Source organism: Monodon monoceros, unplaced genomic scaffold (assembly GCF_005190385.1).
Source record: "Monodon monoceros isolate NGI ecotype Baffin Bay Population unplaced genomic scaffold, NGI_Narwhal_1 Super_Scaffold_2, whole genome shotgun sequence".
Classification (NCBI taxonomy): domain Eukaryota; kingdom Metazoa; phylum Chordata; class Mammalia; order Artiodactyla; family Monodontidae; genus Monodon; species Monodon monoceros.
Window position 1 is genome coordinate 82,967,845 of NW_021703776.1, and position 20,626 is coordinate 82,988,470.

Sequence of the window (20,626 nt, forward strand, 5' to 3'; positions counted from 1 at the left end):
AAAAAAAAAAAAAAAAAAAAAAAAAAAGGCTAAGGCGTTACAATAAGGAAAGTATAACATCTAAAAACCTGATCAAAACATGCAGACAAAGAAATACAAGATATAAAAGATTAAATAGCACCATGGGGACTTCCCTGGTGGTACAGTGGTTAAGAATCAACCTGCCAATGCAGGGGACACAGGTTTGAGCCCTGGTCCAGGAAAATCCCACATGCTTTGGAGCAACTAAGCCTGTGCGCCACACTACTGAGCCTGTGCTCTAGAGCCCACGAGCCACAACTACTGAGCCTGCGTGCCACAACTACTGAAGTCCTTTTGCCTAGACCCCGTGCTCCACAACAAGAGAAGCCACTGCAATGAGAAGCCCGTGCACCACAACGAAGAGTAGCCCCCACTCGCCACAACTGAAGAAAGCCCACGCACAGCAAAGAAGACCCAATGCAGCCATAAATAAATAAGTAAGTACGTAAGTAAGTCATGATAAATGTTTATTCCTAAACCTCAGTCCAAACCTAGACTAGAGAAGGGGCAACATTACATTTTCAAATTAAGATTTATGATAAATCTAAAGAGTGAAATACTATTTCTAAAACTTGTTTTAGTGATGAGAACATTTTACAGAGTTTATCCAAATAAATGTAGGGAGGCATAAAGAGAGTATGTGGGAGTACCAGGGAGGCTAAATTTCCTGAGTCTCAAGTCAGTCTCCTCAGAAGATCATATTTCCCCCAAATAATCAGAATATAACAGAAATATAAAGAAGCAACATATTACATATGACTTATAAAAATCGAAAGAAATAGGATCGGCATGCTGAAATTATAAAGAATGTCATTGTGGCATCCATTCTTGGTAGCTTAAAAATAGAAAATGAGTGAAATATTCATGTGAGCCCATTTAGCTCATATTTTAAGTTTCCCTATTTAGAACAAAATTAGTAATTAATGTATTCAAGGCTAACTACATTATTTTGACCATTTTTAAGCATACAGAATATAAAACTCAAAAGTTGTTCAAGTATAAGCCTTAATAAAACCGTTATTAAATACATATTTATAAAATAAGATCATACTTCAGTGATACTTATAATTAAAAAAATTTTTTTCCATGTTACCTGTATAAAATTTCAAACTAGTGAAAAAGCTCTCATTTTTTCCCTCTTCAAATCAATAATTACCTTTGATCCTTTCAAACAAGTATTCCTGATTTGGCGTGAGGTCTAGATACTGCACGATTGTATTTAGAGTTGGAATGAGTGGAGCTTTGACCAGAGCAGCCTGCTTCAAGCTAGTAATACTAGCCTCTGTTAAAATTAAAACACACAGAAAACAGATTATTCCTCATGTGGATCTTTGAAAAAACTTCAAATGCTCTTCCTTCAATAGATGTTGAAGGAATAAAGGAAAGCAACGATAGTTTATCTTAACAAGCTGCATTATCTACTTTACCTACAAAATATTTGATCATTTCTGGCAAGGTGGCCAGATTTAAACAAGCACATGCATACTCCAAAAACAGCCAAATCCATTTTGCCAGATCTATAAACAACTAATACACAGAAGATTTTTGTGGGGTATATATAAAAAGATACATGAGAGCTTTCAAAATCAGGTTGAATTAAAAGTTGCCCATTATGCCAGTGACAAGTGAACACTTTTTATGAGTGATTTCTCTCATCACTTCATGAAAGACAACTATCCAAAGAAATGAATAAACCAACAAAAAGTTTCAAAATGTACAACCACACTAGTAATACCCAATGTTGGGAAAAAGGCTTTCTTATATGTGACATTATTGCTAGAATATAAATTGGTATAAGCTTTTTGAAGGGTTATGTATATTAAAAGCCTTAATATATTTATACCTATTGAACTTACAACTTCACTCCTAAGAAATTATCCTAAGGAAATAATTATAAATGTACACAAATATTTAGGTAAAAGGACATTTACTTACAGCATTATTAATAACATCAAAGGGAAAATCTTCTAAATTTTAAATAATAAAGATCAGTTAAATACAATATATTACATACATAAAAAAGAAATACAAACTAGCCATAAAAATAGTACTGGAGAATATTTAACAAAATACAAAAAGTGGAGGGAAAAAAGCAGGTAACAAAACAGTATGACCCCAATTTAATTAAAAATATATACATACATATGTACTATTTGCTCAACTCCTAAATATTTTAATTTTAATATTTTAACATTCATATTTTAATGTTGTTAAATTATGGTATAACTTACCATTGATATATATAGTATCATAGTATTTTTCTCCAAAAGGAATAAGTGATTGTGATTTAAAACTGATTGATTGTGGTTATCTACTGAAGCGCAATCATGGGTAATATTCTTTGTGTATTTCTGTACTTTCCAAATTTTCTACAATGAACATATGCATGTTGCTTTCATAGTGATAAAACAATGTTATTCTTTTTTAAAAAGCACATCACACTGGTAAAAATGTTGTGAAAGATAACATATTTTTATAGTTTATAAAAAAGCTCAAAAAGGATAAGCATAGGTTCAAATAACATTACCAAGAAAGTAACCCTCTGACTTTGGAGTCAGAAAGCTCTGGCCTCAAATCACTGCTCTGTGACACTGGGCAAGTTACTTAACCTCTCTGAGTCTTAGTAGCCTGATCCATAAAATGTGGCACTAAAAGCTAGCTTTCAAGGTTAATGTGAGTGTTGTATACATTATATACAAAATATATGGATACTCAACACGTGGGTACTTTAGTGATGCACAACACTATACTTATTCCAGAGAATAAAGACTGATTAAAAAAAGATACCCAAAAGCAAGTGGAAAGTGTTAATGTGCAATCCAAAGCCCTTACATATTTCAAAGAGAAAGAAATTTATTCTCTAGAAAGCTGATTGACTAAAATATTCCTTATTTATTTTGAAACCTAATTATTTAACACTAAATAAGTTATAGTATATATATACTTTAGGCAAATTATATTACACAAAACCTTAACAGTTTTATTTTTAGCAGATAAGAAAAATGTATTTTTCTTATATTGAAAATAGGGGACTTTAAATTAGCACTGTACACATTTTTTATGCTTTGTACAATTTTAAATTAATATCTAATAAGAGACTTGTATCTTGAATATATAAAGAACACCTACAACTCAATAATAAAGAGACAAGTAACCCAATTTAAAAATAGGTAAAGGGGAAAAAAAACTGGGTAAAGGATCAAAAGATATTTTGCTTATGAAGATATATGAATGGACCAGCACATGAAAAGATGCTCAACATCATTAGCCATCAGGGAAATGCAAACTAAAAACACAATGTGATACCATTTCATATCCATTAGGATAACTGAAAAAGACACATAATAACAAGTATTGGCAAGGATGTGAGAAACTGGAGCCCTTATACACTGTAGGTGGGGATGTAAAATGGTGCAGCTGCTTTAGAAAATAGTCTGGCAATTCCTCAAAAGGTTAAACATGGATTTACCATATGGCTTAGCAATTCCACTTCTAGGTAATACCCAAGAGAAATTAAAATATATTCACACAAACATTTGTATGTATGTGTTCATAGCAGCATTATTCATAATAACCAAAAAAGTGAAAACAACCCAAATGTCAATCAAATGATGAATAGGTAAACAAAATGTGGTAGATCCAAACAATGGGATATTATTTGGCAATAAAAAGAAATGAAGTACTGATAAACACTACAACATGGATGAACCCTGAAAACATTGTTAAGTGAGAGAAGCCAGTCACAAAGGACAACATATTGTATGATCCCATTTAGATGAAATATCCAAAACAGGCCTATATAATGAGACAGAAAGTAGGCTGGTAGTTGCCTAGGGCTGGAGGATGGGTGGTGGTTGGAAACGGGTCTATGGGGTTTCCTTTTGGGGTGATGAACTATTCAAACTTGACTGTGGGGATGGTTTGCACAACCCAAACCTTTGAACTGTAGACTTTAAATGGGTGAACTGCATATATCTCAATAAAACTGTTATATTTTTTAAAAAGTGATATTATAGACATTTAGTTTTTTTCTTCACCTCAAGATAACAAAAGGTGTTGTTAAATAGCCCATTACAAGAAGAAATTTTCCACTTGGCAGATTCACTGAAGGAACTCAAACGCTGGGCTCTATTTTCACATACCTCCTATTTGCAGCTCTGGACAACCCATTCGCCTCATTTGTGTGCTGACAGACTCAATCTCTTGTACAAGTGGCACTAATATTGTCTCATTGATCCACTAGGAAGAAATGAGGTAATGATTTTACACACGCAATTTTAAAGCATTTCTCAAATAATTATTTTCATGAAACTATTTTTGCTGTCTTGTACTTGAATATTAACAGAGTATAGTGAAAGAGAATGGAAGTAGCAGCTACCTGAAGTCTAGAGAGAGATAAGTAAATATGCTAACAGAGTATAACTTGACTAAGATTTATTCTTAAATCACATATGCCTGTTTTTTAAAGATATAAAACTTTCAGCTACATGTTAAGTTTTTCTTAAATTCTTCTTTCTAGGATCATTATACTTAGCTAAAAGGATCATCTTCAGTTTACATTTCTAGGGTAATTATTCACACATTTACACATGTAGCATTTATACTGGTTTGTGGTTAGTAGAATAGTTTTTAAAACTAAACGTAACTTGGATTAACATAACATAACATAACATAGATTAGCTCTCAGCAGGCTCACTCAATCCCCTAACCATGTGGAAAACAGATTTTACTGTATTTGAAACTAGTTTGTGAATATTACAATATTCACTTTAGGACTAGGAATTTCAAATCCCACTTTGCATGGCTGATATCAAACTCATTCTGGGATGTGAAAAGACTGCCCAAGGAAATACCCCATCTAGTTTTTGTGTTATGTGTTTTGTGTTTGTTCACAGCAACTTCAACCACTATTTCTGTTTCCACACTTCTGTTTAACCATAAAGTAGAAGGATGAAAACAAGCTTCAGATCAAATACAAGTCTATACAATTCATTATAAAATTTTTGAATTAAAAAGCCTCTGAAAATGAAGTGTTTTTATAATCTATTTAGCAAGAAAATTTGATATACTGGCAAGACCTGAACTGAATTCCTGTGAAGCTATTACTAGACTTTATCCTACCTAGTGTGACAGTTCATATGCTCTGCTGCAGAAACATTAATGTGGTTGATTACTGAGTACTAACAAGACCCTGCTAGTGTATTACAAAATATATGGTATATGCATATACTGCTTTTTAAAAAATAACTACAAAAACCCCTAAATTTCAGAACATTGTAGCCTAAGGAATTCAGATAAAGGACTGTGTTTGTATTTCTTCTAAGCTAATACTTCTGACCAAGACTTTATAAATATATTAACATTTTTAGATAAGCCTATGAGTGGAAAAAAAAGAAAGTACAGTTCTAGGACATCATTTCACTTGTTCATTCTTCCAACATTTATTAAGTGTATCCTACTTGCCAGCCACTCCTAGGCTGCAACAAAATTATCTACTAGCTCCAGGAGAGAGATCTAGGCCTCATTCCCAGAAAACCTGATTGAGTAGTTCTAGGGCTGGCTCTGGAATTCTTATTCAAAAAAGCCAATCAGGCTTCTGGTTCAAGAAAGTAGGCTACTACTTTCAGCACTCCTTCTTGATACCCTATTTAAATTATAGTAAAAGAATAAAAAAGGGGCTTCCCTGGTGGCACAGTGGTTGAGAGTCTGCCTGCCGATGCAGGGGACAAGGGTTCATGCCCCAGTCTGGGAAGATCCCACATGCCGTGGAGCGGCTGGGCCCGTGAGCCATGGCCGCTGAGCCTGCGTGTCTGGAGCCTGTGCTCCACAACGGGAGAGGCCACAACAGTGAGAGGCCCGCGTACCGCAAAAAAAAAAAAAAAAAAAAAAAAAAGAATAAAAAAGAACAAGTGATTTCAACATATTTCTAGAAGCTACACAGTGGGTGGATGAGTGTTGAAGGATCAAACAGTGGAAGAAGCGGCAGCCTCTACAGAATCTAAGTGGAGGGGCTTCCTGCAGTGGAGGAGGGGCCAATTCGCCCCCCTGGAATCGGGACAAATGGGTACTACAGAGAACAACAGAAAGAGGCAGGGTTGAAACCAGGGAACTAACTCACTCTGTATATGCAAGAGCTGGCCTTACCAACCTCTAGGCCAAAGATTAGAAGGTTCTTCTTTGGAAAAATCGAAGAAATTGATATACTCTGAAGTAGCTTCAAGCCTATGTTATGTTCTCTAACTCTGAAGTTTTCTGACATTAAGGACCTCATTTTTGCTCCCCTCACATTTCTAGACACATAACAGACTCTGACAGGAAAGCTCTTTGAAAAGTAAAATTGAGATGTTGGGAAAGGGAAAATCTTAGCAACTAAATACACTGTTCCTTTATCCACTCAAAATACACTGATTTGCTAAATACAGAGGGAAAAAAAATCCCCAAGAATACGGACACTATATGGTAAATGTCATGTTTATTCTTTTATATGTGCCACACATATTGTACTTTTAATAATACTTAATTCTGATATTCTAATAATTAACATCTCTAACTGATATTCTAACAACATACTTTGTACATTAAGAGGCACTAATATTGTCCAAAGAGTAATGTCAGAACTTACATTTCTGAACTTGGCTGTCCATGAATCCATATGATCAAGAAGTTGTCTATTCATAGTCACTCTTGCCCAGACCTATTAAAAATGTTTAAAACGAACAATCAAATAAAATGCCAGTTATCAATCATTCCTTCCCCCACCCTCAGAAATATTTGGAATCCTCAGAAATATTTGGAATACCTTGGAAAAAACTTCATGAATATCAATACTGATCTAATTAACATGCAGTAGTTACTATTCATGCACACATATATATTTAAAATTCCTTACATTGATATGTTTGAAGAACATTCTTCTTGCTTTTAAGAACAAAACTTAAATCCTTTCTTTGCTTTTAAACTGATGAAGCTACAGAATATCAAATGTTCTAATCTAAATGTATTTCAAGAGCAAGAGTCTTGTATATGCTAATAAGTACAAGTAGATACCTGAGATACCTTTTCAATATAAATGAGTGCAGAAAAATGTTTTAGGCAGGAAAGTAATGTTAACTATGTGTCATAAAGAGTAAAACGTACATAATTCAGTTTTGGGTACACAAACTTAAGGAGTCTTTCTACCGTTTAATGTGTGCCAGATTTATGTTTCTAGCCAGTAGAAGTGGAGGTTACAGAAAAAAAAGTTCCAGAAGAAGAAGAGACTTTCTACCAATCTGTAAATCATAAATATCAAGTCATTTTTATTTTCCATTTACCTCCTCTGCAGCTTGTTTAGAACTGAGATCAGCTTCATCTTTGTTAGCACATGGGGCCTGAGACCTACAGGCAAGCTGATACTGAAACTTCTTTAAAGTTTGTGCATAATCCCCCATAAAACGACTGTGGTTCCAGAAAGTAGGACTGGTGGAAGGCGAAGTAGAATCTGGGCTTCCTACAATGATTAATTTAAAGATTATCAGTGTGTTGTAGTAATTTTGATATCTGGAGCTGGTATATGAACTCTGGGTATCCAGGAACCTAGGCAATGGCAATCAAAGACAAAGCCTCGGGCTTCCCTGGTGGTGCAGTGGTTGAGAGTCCGCCTGCCGATGCAGGGGACACGGGTTCGTGTCCCAGTCCGGGAAGATCCCACATGCCGTGGAGCGGCTGGGCCCGTGAGCCATGGCCGCTGAGCCTGCGCGTCCCGAGCCTGTGCTCCGCAATGGGAGAGGCCACAACAGTGAGAGGCCCATGTACCGCAAAAAAAAAAAAAGACAAAGCCTCCTCTCCTCCCTGCTCCCAACGTTCTCTCTTCTTCAGAGAAATGGAAAATTAAAAGGAACATTTTCTGAGCAGTATCACTTTAAGAGCCATATGTTCTCTAAGTGGCTGAAAGTGTCTGTTTATTTTTGTTGTAAAATTAAGCCTGTTTCATTCTCTAAGACTTTCAAATGATTCAGAGAGAAGCAAAAGACAAATTTCTTCAGGAAATAAATAGGCTAAGGAGTTCTTGCTTGAATTTTTGGAAGCTCTTTCTGAATGGGATAATTACAGCCTCTTATTAATAAACTAGTCTTTCGGCTAGCAGCTAAACTCACTCCTCCCTGTACTACACTGTGCTCTGTCTAGAGTCTGTAGTAATTCCTGCCTTGCATTAAGAGACCATCTGCTGATTACACTTCTAAACTTATAAATTTACTTTTAGGAAACGTAAATACTCAAATTTAGGGACTTAATACTACAGAAGAATCTACCACAGTACTTATCACACTTTAAGGTCTGTTTCTTTTTCCAAATAAAATTTGAGCTCTTTGAGGGCAGGGAGTATTTTTTTCCCGAGCATCTAGCCCAGTACCTGAATAAAGAGCAAATTTTCAATGACAACTATATGATACTTATGAAGAATTTATTTTTTCAGAGTTTACCTGATATCAAAAGTATCAATATTTCATACCCTCACACAAAAGTCACAAATACAAACTAGTTTTTTTTTTATCTTAGCAGAATTTTTAAAAGGAATGACTGTAAAATAATAAAACTGGTTTTCTAGTGATGTTTACAGGCACAAAAGACGAGAAATCATGAAAGGGATATGCGGCAGTATTTCAAGTCACAGCATCAAAACCTTGAAGGTTAGCCAGTCTTGTGCTAGTAGCACTGGTGAAAGTAGTTTCATGCTGGCATGAAAATAAATAATTACATATAATAAATACCACACTTGGGGTAAAAAAATTTCAAGTAGGACTTCTGGTAACACTGACTTAGAGGAATGAATTAATGTCAAGGAAAAAAGTTTTAAACAAGCACAAATGATTTAATAGGGAATAAAAAAGGAAGGTAAGAGACATGGTCATGATAGAGCACAAAGTTTATCCTATTTTGATTAATTATTTTGACTATTAACTTTGAAAATGATAATCAAGCTTTCTGAGAGAAAACTTGAACTAAAATTTCAATAAAGTGTGGCTTTAGATGACAAAAGAAGTTTTATACAGATGACAGAAGTATGTTTTTATATCTGTTGTACATCAGCCAAAGTACAAGGAAAATATATATAGCAAGTGACACAATAGGGCTTCTCTGTAATGACCACCACCACCAAAATAGCACAAAACCTGTAGCTGGAGAACCACAAAGACCAAAGAATCAAAGCACAAAGAGATTTGGAAGTCTGGCAACATAACAAATCAGGTAACCTGAAACATCTCCAGATATATATATGCTTATGAAATAAAATATATAATTTAAATGAATAATGGAGCTTGCAATAATGTAAGAGGAAGAGTCAGCAGCTAAAAATGAAGAGGGAATTGAAAGTCAGAGTGGCCAGTGGCCTGCATGTGAGCTGATGCCGTGGCTGCTCTGGAGCATTTTGTAGGCTTTGGGAAACCTATCAGCTTGGATTTCAGTGCCTGGGAACTGGAAATGTGGATACAGGTCCAGGAGAGGTAGACAGCTGGACTGAGACCTTCTTTCTGTCTCTATTCCCTGCACCCTGCATAGAGCCAGGAACCTCAAAGGGCCACATTCTCAGTGGATAAGGAAAAAACATCTGTCCACCGACACCAGGAAATAACAAGGAAGCTTGTCTCTCTTAGGCTGTTTAAAAAGAAACCCCCAGAGATTTAAAAATCACAGATCTATCTTCACATGGGTTTATAGTGCCCGTTTACACTCCCTGTGAGGTCCAGGAACCTCCAAGCCCCAAAATTACTTAAGTTAGTTCAAGGTCAATGATGTTCCTTAGGCACCCGGTAGAGGGAAATATAAAACTGCTAGCAGGAAACAAGGCTTCCATCCAGCCTGCCTAGGACAGAAAAAGCACAGATAAAACTCTTCTGAAGATGAGCTTACCAAAAACAAACAAAAATTACATAAATCACAGGGAAACATGTCTCCAAGCAAATGAGTCAACAAGAAAAAAATGTTAGCATGTAATCTCCAAGAACTTTAGATAACTGAACTACTTGACAGAGACTTTTAAAAAGCATGTTTAAAGTGATTGAGATAGGAAAAAGAATTGAAAATGTAAGAACAAAACAAGATACTCTAAATCAGGCATATCTGAAAGAGAACCAAATGAAACTCTGAAAACTGAAAAAAGAAAAAAAGACAAAGAGCTCAATGAGTTAGTTAAACAGCAGTTCAGACACCACTGAAGAAAGAACTATCAGTCCAAACTGGCTAAAACAAACTGTGGGGGGGCTTCCCTGGTGGCGCAGTGATTGGGAGTCCGCCTGCCAATGCAGGGGACACGGGTTCGTGCCCCGGTCCAGGAGGATCCCACGTGCCATGGAGCGGCTGGGCCCGTGAGCCATGGCTGCTGGGCCTGTGCGTCCGGAGCCTGTGCTCCGCAACGGGAGAGGCCACAACAGTGAGAGGCCCATGTACCGAAAAAAAATAAAAATAAAAAAAATACTAAAAAATTAATAGGGTACAGATCAAAATCTCTAGCCAGGGTACAATTAACTTAGGAAAAGACAGATAACAAAGCCTTTCATTTCACATACTTGTAAATTAAAAGCAACACCAATCACCAATAATACTTCCAAACAATATTTCTAAATAACTCCTATATGTCAACGAAGAAATAAAAATGCAAGTCAGAAAATACCTGGATATGACAAAAATATGTAGAGGGTACATAGGGTTCTTTGTATTCCACTCTATAATTTTCGGTATCCTTGAAATATTTCAAAATTTAAAAAGAAAAAAAAGCATGTATCAACAAATAACAAGATAATATTGATTTGTTTCTTTGACATTTGTGGCACTTTCAGGCAAAATTAAATTAAAAATCAATAGAGAGATTTCAAGTGACACAAAGAGCCATGGTCCAATAATTGGCTTCCTCACTGTGGCCATGCTTTAGCACCTAATGTGCTTTCTGTGAAAGCTCCTGAGGGGGAAAAATCATTACTCGGCTCAATAGCCTAACTTGGTTTCAATAATAGACTTTGTAATAATCAAATCCACCCCAAATAGATTAAGATTTGCTAACACTGCTTCCCAAGGCAAACTAGAGACAAGTTAAAAAATGTTCCAAAAACAACAGCACTTCTGGAGTAAATCCATGCTCTCTCCAGCCTCCCTGCCACACCAACCTTCCCAAGGACTACCTGAAAGGAGACAACTATCACTTCACGAAGCTCTGCTGTGGACCGCATCAAAAACAGTTTTATGACCTCAACTTTTAAACAAATTATAACTTACATTATACGAAAAAGCTTTCAATAGTAATGTAGACAAAAGGTTCAAGATTTCTGTTAACTCAGCTATATTTTACATCTTAAATTTTGGTGAACTTAATTCTTTTTACTGAACAAAATACAAAACCAAAATGTATTTCTCTCCTAAGCTACACAAGGTGTATTACTAAAGGACTTAAACATTTATGTATGGGATCAAAGTAAAGGTTGAAGATAATGTAAAATGACACAAAAATACATACATTAGATCTAAATAAAATATATATGTACCCAGCTTAACTCTATGCTGTTTCTCTTCTTCACTTCTAAGAAAAGTATCCAAGGTTCGTAGGTCTGTCATGTAGTCTTCTTTGTCAGTAGGGGAGTTGTAGACCGTGGGTGAAGAACGGTAGCGAGATCTCAATCCACTGTTCTCCACTGGTCCAACAGTGGTAGGGTATGGAGAAGACGGAGAGGGACTATAGCTGGCCAACTATACAAAATAAAAGAACTTTATTTTATTTTTCTTTAACTGAAATTTCTTTGGTTTTTGACTTTCAAAGAGCACACACCAATTAGAATGGCCAAAATCCAGAGCACTGACAACACCAAATGCTGGCGAGGATGTAGAGTAACAGGAACTTGGATTCATTGCTGGTGAGAATGCAAAACAGTCACTTTGGAAGACAGTTTGGCAGTTTCTTACAAAACTAAACGTACTATTACCATAACAAACATCCTCCTCCTTGGCATTTACCCCTCAAAGCTGAAAATTTATGTCCATACAAAGACCTGCACACAGATGTTTGTAAGAAACTTTATTCGTAACTGTCAAAACTTGGAAGCAACCAAGATATCCTTCAGTAGGTCAGTGGATAAACTGTGGTACATCCAGATGATGGAATGTTATTCAGCACTAAAGGAAATGAGCTAGCAAGCCATGAAAAGACGTGGAGGAAACTTAAATGCATATTACTAAGTGAAAGAAGCCAATCTGAAAAGGCTACATATTGTATGATTATGGAAAAGGTTGGGGTAGGGGGAGGATGTATAAGCAGAGCACAAAGGATTTTTAGGGCAATGAAATTACTCTGTATGAAACCATAATGGTGGATACATGTCATATGTTTGTCCAGACACATAGACTGTACACCACCAAGAGTGAATGCTAATGTAAACTATGGACTCTGGGTGATAATGATGTGTCAGCGCAGGCTCTTCTATTCATACAACTCTGCAGCAAGATGTTGATGGCGGGGGAAGCTGTGCCTGTGCCGGGGGCAGGGGTACACAGAAAATCTCTTTTCTATTCCTCTCAATTCTGCTGTGAACGTGAAACTGTTCTAAAAATAGTCTATTTTCCAAAAAAGTAATATATGTATATTTTATTTTTTTGTGGTACGCGGGCCTCTCACTGCCGTGGTCTCTCCCGTTGCAGAGCACAGGCTCCGGACGCGCAGGCCCAGCGGCCATGGCTCACGGGCCCAGCCGCTCTGCGGCATGTGGGATCTTCCTGGACCAGGGCACGAACCCGTGTCCCCTGCATCGGCAGGCGGACTCTCAACCACTGTGCCACCAGGGAAGCCCTATATGTATATTTTAAAAAATGAAAAGCATGAAGAAAATAAGCCATACTTGTAACTCTACCACCTAAAGATACTATAATCCTTTTTCACATTTCATGTATTTTCAACTCTTTAAATGTACATATATGTTAATATATTTTTGTTTTTATATAATTGAGATAATACCCTTTAGCATTATATTGTTTTTTTAAAGTTAAGAATTTTTCTATAAAAATCCTTTGTAAATATTCTTACTAGCTATATAATACTTCGTAATACAAATCTATCATAATTTATTTTTACATTCTTATATTCTAGACATTTGGATTGTCTAAAATTTTTGGTTACTGTGAATAATGTTATGATCAGCATCTTTGTGCATAAATCTTAGCTTAATTTCTGATGACTTCCTTTAGGAGATCCCTAGAACTGAAATGACTTGACCAAAGCATATGAACATTTTTAATACACATTTCCATTCTATTAAATGAAAATGTTGTACTAAGTTATACTCCTATCAGAAGAGAATAGATAGGAATACCTATTTTGGTATGTGTCCATCAGCATTACTATTTAAAAATATTTATGATATATAAAATTTTTAAAAAATGTATATTTAATTTGCATTTTCTTTATACTTATTAAGTTAAACACCTTAAAAATACAATTACTTGTCAGTAGTATTACCTATTATATTAACTACTTACTCCAGTACATTGACAATTTTTTTTCTACTGGGGTTTCATGATCAATTTATATTAGTTTGTAATAAATTAAGGATTAACAAATTTTATAATATTTAATGCTGTTTACAAATAAAAATGTTAATCCTCTTCCACATTGATTTTTCTTTTATTTCAATTAACATGTTAAATCCTTATATATATTGTGACTGTATTTGGGTTACTGTTTCATTAACTGGTTTTATCTTGTTCAAGGGGCACAATATTTTATGATTCATTTACATTACCTTATTTCATCCTCTCAGTAAGTGGTAAATATTATTACTGTATTAATTTTAGGTATAAGAGGTTAGGTAACTTCTCAAGATCATACCAGAACACCATTCCAGTTTTCTGACTCTATTCTGTTCGAAGGCAGTGATTTCCACCATTCTGTCTTCCAGGTCACTTATCCATTCTTCTGCCTCAGTTATTCTATTATTCCTTCTAGTGTATTTTTCATTTCAGTTATTGTATTGTTCATCTGTTTGTTCTTTAGTTCTTCTAGGTCTTTGTTAAACATTTCCTGCATCTTCTCAATCTTTGCCTCCATTCTTTTTCCAAGATCCTGGATCATCTTCACTATCATTATTCTGAATTCTTTTTCTGGAGGGTTGCCTGTTTCCACTTCATTTAGTTGTTTTTCTGGGGTTTTATCTGGGACATAATCCTCTGCTTTTTCATTTTGTCTAACTTTCTGTGATTGTGGTTTTCGTTCTGCAGGCTGAAAGACTGTAGCTCTTGCTTCTGCTGTCTGCCCTCTGGTGGATGAGGCTATCTAAGAGGGACTGGGTCTTTCTCTGGTGGGCAGGGCCATGCTCAATAAAACTTGTCTGCTGATGGGTGGGGCTGTATTCCCTCCCTGTTAGTTGTCTGGCCCAAGGTGACCCAGCACTGGAGCCTACAGGATATATGGTGGGGCGGCCTCCAGGAGGGCTCACGCCAATGAGTACTTCCCAGAACTGCTGCTGCCAGTGCCCCTGTCCCCACTGTAAGCCTCAGCCACCCCCCACCTCTGCAGGAGACCCTCCAACACTAGTGGGTAGGTTGGTTCAGTCTCCTATGGGGTCACTGCTCCTTCCCCTGGGTCCTGGTGCACACAAGACTTTGTGTGTGCCCTCCAAGAGTGGAGTCTCTGTTTCCCCCAGTCCTGTGGAAGTCCTGCAACCAAATCCTGCTGGCCTTCAAAGTCAGATTCTCTGGGGATTCCTACTCATGTTGCCAGACGCCCTAACATGGGGCTCAGAACTTTCACTCCAGTAGAAGTTCTGTGGTATAATTGTTCTCCAGTTTCTGGGTTGCTCACCTGGTGGGTATGGGATTTGCTTTTATTGTGATTGCGCCCCTCCTACTGTCTCAATGCGGTTTCTCCTTTGTCTTTGGTTGTGGGGTATCTTTTTTGGTGAGTTCCAGTGTCTTCCTTTCGATGGTTATTCAGCAGTTAATTGTGATTTCAGTGCTCTCACAAGAAGAGATGAGCACATGTCCTTCTACTCTGCCATCTTGAACCAATCTCCTCCAGTTTTCTAACTCTGGAGCTTACACTTCTAACATGTTTTATTGGATCAGAATGATCTGTTCATACAATAGCAAAATGTTGAAAACTGTTGAAGATGGGTAATAGATACGCAGGAGTTCACTATACTTGTCCCTTCATTATTGTGTGTATTTGAAAATTTCCATAATCAAAAGTTTAAAAAGTAATTGTTTCTTGAAAATTTAAAAGAACTCAATGGTAAAACTTCTGGGCCCTAATGTGTTCTGTGGATGTATTTGATTAATAGTTTTAAAATTTTCTTCCTTGATTTATTTAGGTTTTCTACTACTTTGTCAATTTTACCATTTTATTTTTTTTTAACATCTTTATTGGAGTATAACAGCTTTACTATGGTGTGTTAGTTTCTGCTTTATAACAAAGTGAATCAGCTATACATATACATATGTCCCCATATCTCTTCCCTCTTGCATCTCCCTCCCTCCCACCCTCCCTATCCCACCCCTCTAGGTGGTCACAAGCATCAAACTGATCTCCCTGTCTTATGCGGCTGCTTCCCACTAGCTATCTATTTTACGTTTGGTAGTGTATATACGTCCATACCACTCTCTTCGTCCCAGCTTACCTTTCCCCCTCCCTGTATCCTCAAGTCCATTCTCTAGTAGGTCTGCATCTTTATTCCCATCTTGCCCCTAGGTTCTTCTGACCATTTTTTCTTTTTTTTTTTTTTAGATTCCATATATATGTTAGCATATGGTATTTGTTTTTCTCTTTCTGACTTACTTCACTCTGTATGACAGTCTCTAGGTCCATCCACCTCACTACAAATAACTCAGTTTTATTCCTTTTTATGCCTCAGTAATATTCCATTGTATATATGTGCCACACCTTCTTTATCCATTCATCTGTTGATGGACACTTAGGTTGCTTCCATGTCCTGGCTACTGTAAATAGAGCTGCAATGAACATTGTGGTACATGACTCTTTTTGAATTATGGTTTTCTCAGGGTATTTGCCCAGTAGTGGGAATGCTGGGTCGTATGGTAGTTCTGTTTTTAGTTTTTTAAGGAACCTCCATACTGTTCTCCATAGTGGCTGTATCAATTTTAGCATTTTTTTCTCCAGAAAAATAATTATTAATTTCATTAATTTTTCCAAAGTATTACTTTGATTCAACAGACACATATAGCATCTATATTCCATACACTGTGCTAAGGAAACAAAGATGAGTAAAAACACATAGTCTTGTGCTCAAGGTTATAATATAGGAGAAAACAAGATAATTAAGCAATGTTATGAGCTTTATGTACAGAGCTAATCAGTAGATACTAATAATAATTTTTAAGAAATAAAAATAACTTAAATATTCAAGAGTAAACTAGGGTATATCCACTAGATGAGTATTAAGTAGCCATTAAACAGAAATTATGTTTGGGTGGTAGGATGATGAGTGATTTTTTCTACTAATTTCGTAACTTTCCGTAATGATCATATGGTACTTTTCCCATGAAAACAAAGTAAAACTATTTTAAAAAGTCATATTTACCTATGGGTTATAAATTACCCTCATAATATTTAACTTATACAAAATTTTCTAAATTCCATTACTTGCCAAAATTATTATTAGGTAACCAGTAGTATGGAATTTCATTACAAAGAAATATTATGTAAAAGGGTAAGGGCAGACAGTGTGTTGATTTCATTTCCAGATATTTCTCATTTAACTATAGAGATATTAGTCTAACTAGTGTCAGCATCTGAATATGTTACCATCCCAGGAATTCCCTGGCGGTCCAGTGGTTAGGACTCCATGCTTCCACTGCAGGGAACACGGGTTCAATCCCTGGTCAGGGAAGTAAGATCCTGCAAGCCACGTGGTGTGGCCAAAAAAAGGACTTGAAAATGTGACCATCCCTGTTTTAACGCCTATTTTATAGCCTTATGCATCAGGCAGGAGTCACAATTTCAAATTTGTCAATTTTGTTTCTATCAAGCCTAAAAATTAAAACTAAAGTCCACTTTACTGTGGGAGATGGTATGAAGGTTTCTAATCATCCTATGGAGAGTATTCATACTCAAGAGTCAAGTTACATGACAATCCCAGTTTCTAGCTTAGAAGATACTCCAGTATGATGAAAAGCATTAATATTCTCTAAGGATATATAAAAGTTTCACATAAAGAAGCAAAGAAAGAGGGAAAACATGAGTAAAGGAAACTAAAGTAGAAAATCATCATAATTTCAACTTGTTTTAAAGACTGCAGAAAGATCCTAGATGGTGAACCTCAGTTCGTTATCTTTTCAAAAGCTAAATCTTTTCTTTTGTTTTAAGATGTAATATAAAGAACTTCTAACTGCTGTCAGGAAATCTGGCTTCTATTCTTAGCTCTTAAATGGGCAATTTGGGCAAGTCAATTATCCACTGGTCCTGGGTTTCTTCATTGATAAAAGAAGGAGTTTCGACTCACTAGATGATTTTCAATTCAAACCTCCCAATTCTAAAATGGTAATGCGATTGGCCAAGAGAAAAGAGTCATTACCTTGTTATAACCACTGATGGGTGAGTAGGTCACTCCAAGGCTATAAGAACCACTGCCACCTGATGACAGACCTTGTAGCTGAGGGCTGTATCCAGTTATACAGCTGGTGGTGAACTTGGGGCTGGTACTGGGTGAGCGAGATGGGCTATAACTTAATACACTCTGACCCTGAATTGAAGGAGAAGGTGGAGAGGGAGGGATTTGGGGTGCTGCCAGATCACGTGGAGGAGTAGTCTGTACAACTAGAAGGAACAAACAAATAATTGTGTGTAAGTATAAATAAAATTTCTATGAAAACAGATTTAATGAACTGAATCTTTTCCTTCAGGAAAAGGGCAACTAAGAGTGACCTGGTTGTTAAATTACATAAAGTATTACTACCAAAGGACACAAATGGTTGTTTACCATTTCCATAGAGTTCAAAATAAGAAATTGGCTTTAATGTAGCAAAAGTTAGTCATTTAATTTTAACAGTAATTAAACAATGGAACAAACTTCCATGAGACTGTGAATGTTACTCAGTTTATATAAATAGGAAAGATAATCATTGATCTTAAGACCATTTATTGTAGAACTGTTTAATACAGTTGAACCAGATGGCCTTAGAAGTCCCTTCTAGCTGAGTCTATGAGAAGAGAAAATTAAATTGAGAAAGATTTATTGCCAACCTTTCACCCACCTTTGCAAAAGATATGAAACACTTACCAGCTGTTTTCAACCCTAAAAGTGTTTGCTGTCCAGGGCTAACAACCAGACTTGTTGGTGCCACAGTGTACTTGAAATATCTCCAAAAATCAAATAAAGCGTTTAGGCTGAAGAGAAATCCAAGGGCAAGCTCTGGAAGAGAACATTTATTTTTTAAAAGGGGGGTGGGACATTTAAAGGGGGGAAACAAAACCATGCATACTTTAGCAGATTAACAACAAAATTGAAAACTATCTTCTTATTCCTAAGAGTTACCACTTCACTTAATGAATGTCTATTATGTGTAGGGCATTTACCAGTGAGTTTCAAAATATTATCACTAATCCTTACAAGCTTTTACAGTAAACATTTTCACCTTTGTTTTAAAGATCAACCACCAGTTGTAAAGAAGTCAAGTGACTTTTGCAGTAGCTCACAGCTAGTTATTGAAGCCATGATTCTAACAAAGGTATGCAGATTCCAAAACTCTTGCTCTTCCACTTGCCACACCACTTCCCTATCACAGACTTTAGCTTAATGTATGTATTAGACTTTGGAATTTACTTCAATGGCCATAAGGACCCTTTATACCCAAGGACTACTGAAGAGCAGACAGAGAGGAAGGATGAGGAAACTGAGGAAGCCATCAATGGAGTAGAAATCGGGTTGATCTTGAAAGGTGAAAAAGTAGAGAAGTAGGGAAGGCAATTCAGGGAGACAAATACAAACACAAATCTTACCAGCTCCAAACTTTATTTTTCATGATTATCCGGAATCGTATTATTAATTTGATTGTCTCTTCTACTAGAATATTCCTTGTTCCCTTCCTGGTGTATTCCCAGTTTTGGGAACACAGCAGGCACTCAAATATTTGTCGAATAAAGGAATGGATACTAAGCTGAATTAAACTGGAACACAGTTTTTCACTGGGAGTAACTACATTGCAGTGAAAATTAATTACTTACCTATATACCAGAGAGGCCAGTATCTCACATTATAATATAAACTATACATTCTTCCAGTCCTGAAAAAATTAAAAAGGCTTTTTAATAGTAACAAAACAAAACCACACCAAAAATCAAAACAAACACAAAACCTGTGGAACCAACCATTGGCCTCTTAAATTTTCACTTTTCCCTCCCTTTTTGGCTAATTAACTTACATTTCAGTATATATCATTCCAGCCATAGATACATTTAGGAGTCCCCAGGCTAAAACCACTTTCCTAGCTTCTGTTTCTTTTCTCATCTTGATGGTTCTGTCAATAAGGGAAGCACTAGGGTTTGGCTCCCCTTGCATCTGTTCAAAATCAAAAAGCAGAATTAATTAAAAGAAACTACCCATTTAAGAAATCAAACTTGTTATAAGGTAACTAAAAGTTGCATCTACTTTTCCTCATCTTCAAATGTCTTTCCTTTTTCTAATTTTAATATATGAAAAGGGAACCCTAAATTACAACTTCATTGGCACCACACTGTAATCAACAGAGAACTGGCTGTTTCCTTCAGAGAATAATTTAACACTTCCAATAAAGAAAAATATCTTATTTTGTAATTTAAGGGTTAGTGGTTATGTTTCCAATTACGCCCTGTTGTGTTTTTGGAATGTCACAAGGACTAGGCCAAGGGCTATAAGAAATTCAAAATACCAAGTTTTGGGAGAAAGTATTCCAAATAAGATATGTCATTACTCTCCTCCCACATGCTCGTGCATAAGTCATTAACTGCCTATGATCTTTATTTAACAACTCTGCACACGACCGACACACGCCAGAGATCTCTGATTCGTGTTGCTGATAAAATACAGAGATTTAAGTTTGAGAAGGGCGAGTACTCATGGTGTGAAGGGGATACGGGTGAGTTGGGGAGAGTGCGCAGTTTTGGTCCACATTAGGATTTATTATTTCCTCTGTTTTCCTAGGCCTCATCTCTTGCAGACAAGTGTTAAGACTTGTTCCAGATATATGGAGTCGTCTCCCACAGAGTAAGAGCAGTACCCTTCCCGCCACCCTGCCCCCGAGTCAACACTACCCAATGCGGAGAGCTTCCCTCCCTGGCTCTCGCAGCACAAACTTTACGGCTTCTTTCCTCCCTTCCACCACGGGTAGTGGAAGGTCTGGCCACACTCCCCTTTGGCTGAACCCTCGGCAGGTCCACACGCACGTTAACTCCCACGGCCCGCGTGGACTCAAGAGTCCAAACACCACAAAGATAATCCCGAAAACGCACCGCGTTCTTCGCCCGGAAACGGCTGGCTCGCGCCACTCTCCACTGCACATGCGCGAAGCCAAGTATTAAGGCGAAAGCGACCGGCTTGTGGAGCTACAGTTACAGGAAGTACGAGACTCTCTCTTCTCGCGAGAAGAGGGGAGTGGG

At 36.7% G+C, this 20,626-nt stretch overlaps 1 protein-coding gene across 2 annotated transcripts in view; it reads right to left on the reverse strand.

The window, feature by feature from the left end:
• TMEM209 (transmembrane protein 209) overlaps positions 1-20,563 on the reverse strand; it is a 27,239-nt gene extending 6,676 nt beyond the window's left edge. Inside the window, exons 1-10 of one of the 2 annotated variants that reach the window (XM_029233925.1) lie at positions 20,480-20,563; positions 19,414-19,550; positions 19,217-19,275; positions 18,273-18,404; positions 17,568-17,809; positions 11,538-11,739; positions 7,335-7,510; positions 6,644-6,715; positions 4,164-4,260; positions 1,178-1,303 (exon numbers count right to left, since the gene is read on the reverse strand). In XM_029233925.1, coding sequence (XP_029089758.1) covers positions 1,178-1,303; positions 4,164-4,260; positions 6,644-6,715; positions 7,335-7,510; positions 11,538-11,739; positions 17,568-17,809; positions 18,273-18,404; positions 19,217-19,275; positions 19,414-19,550 — 1,243 coding nt within the window. In that variant the 5' untranslated portion in view covers positions 20,480-20,563. Of the gene's footprint in view, positions 1-1,177; positions 1,304-4,163; positions 4,261-6,643; positions 6,716-7,334; positions 7,511-11,537; positions 11,740-17,567; positions 17,810-18,272; positions 18,405-19,216; positions 19,276-19,413; positions 19,551-20,281; positions 20,431-20,479 lie in introns of those variants that run through there. The other variant, XM_029233926.1, reaches the window with a different exon arrangement.
• Positions 20,564-20,626: the final 63 nt, after the last annotated feature.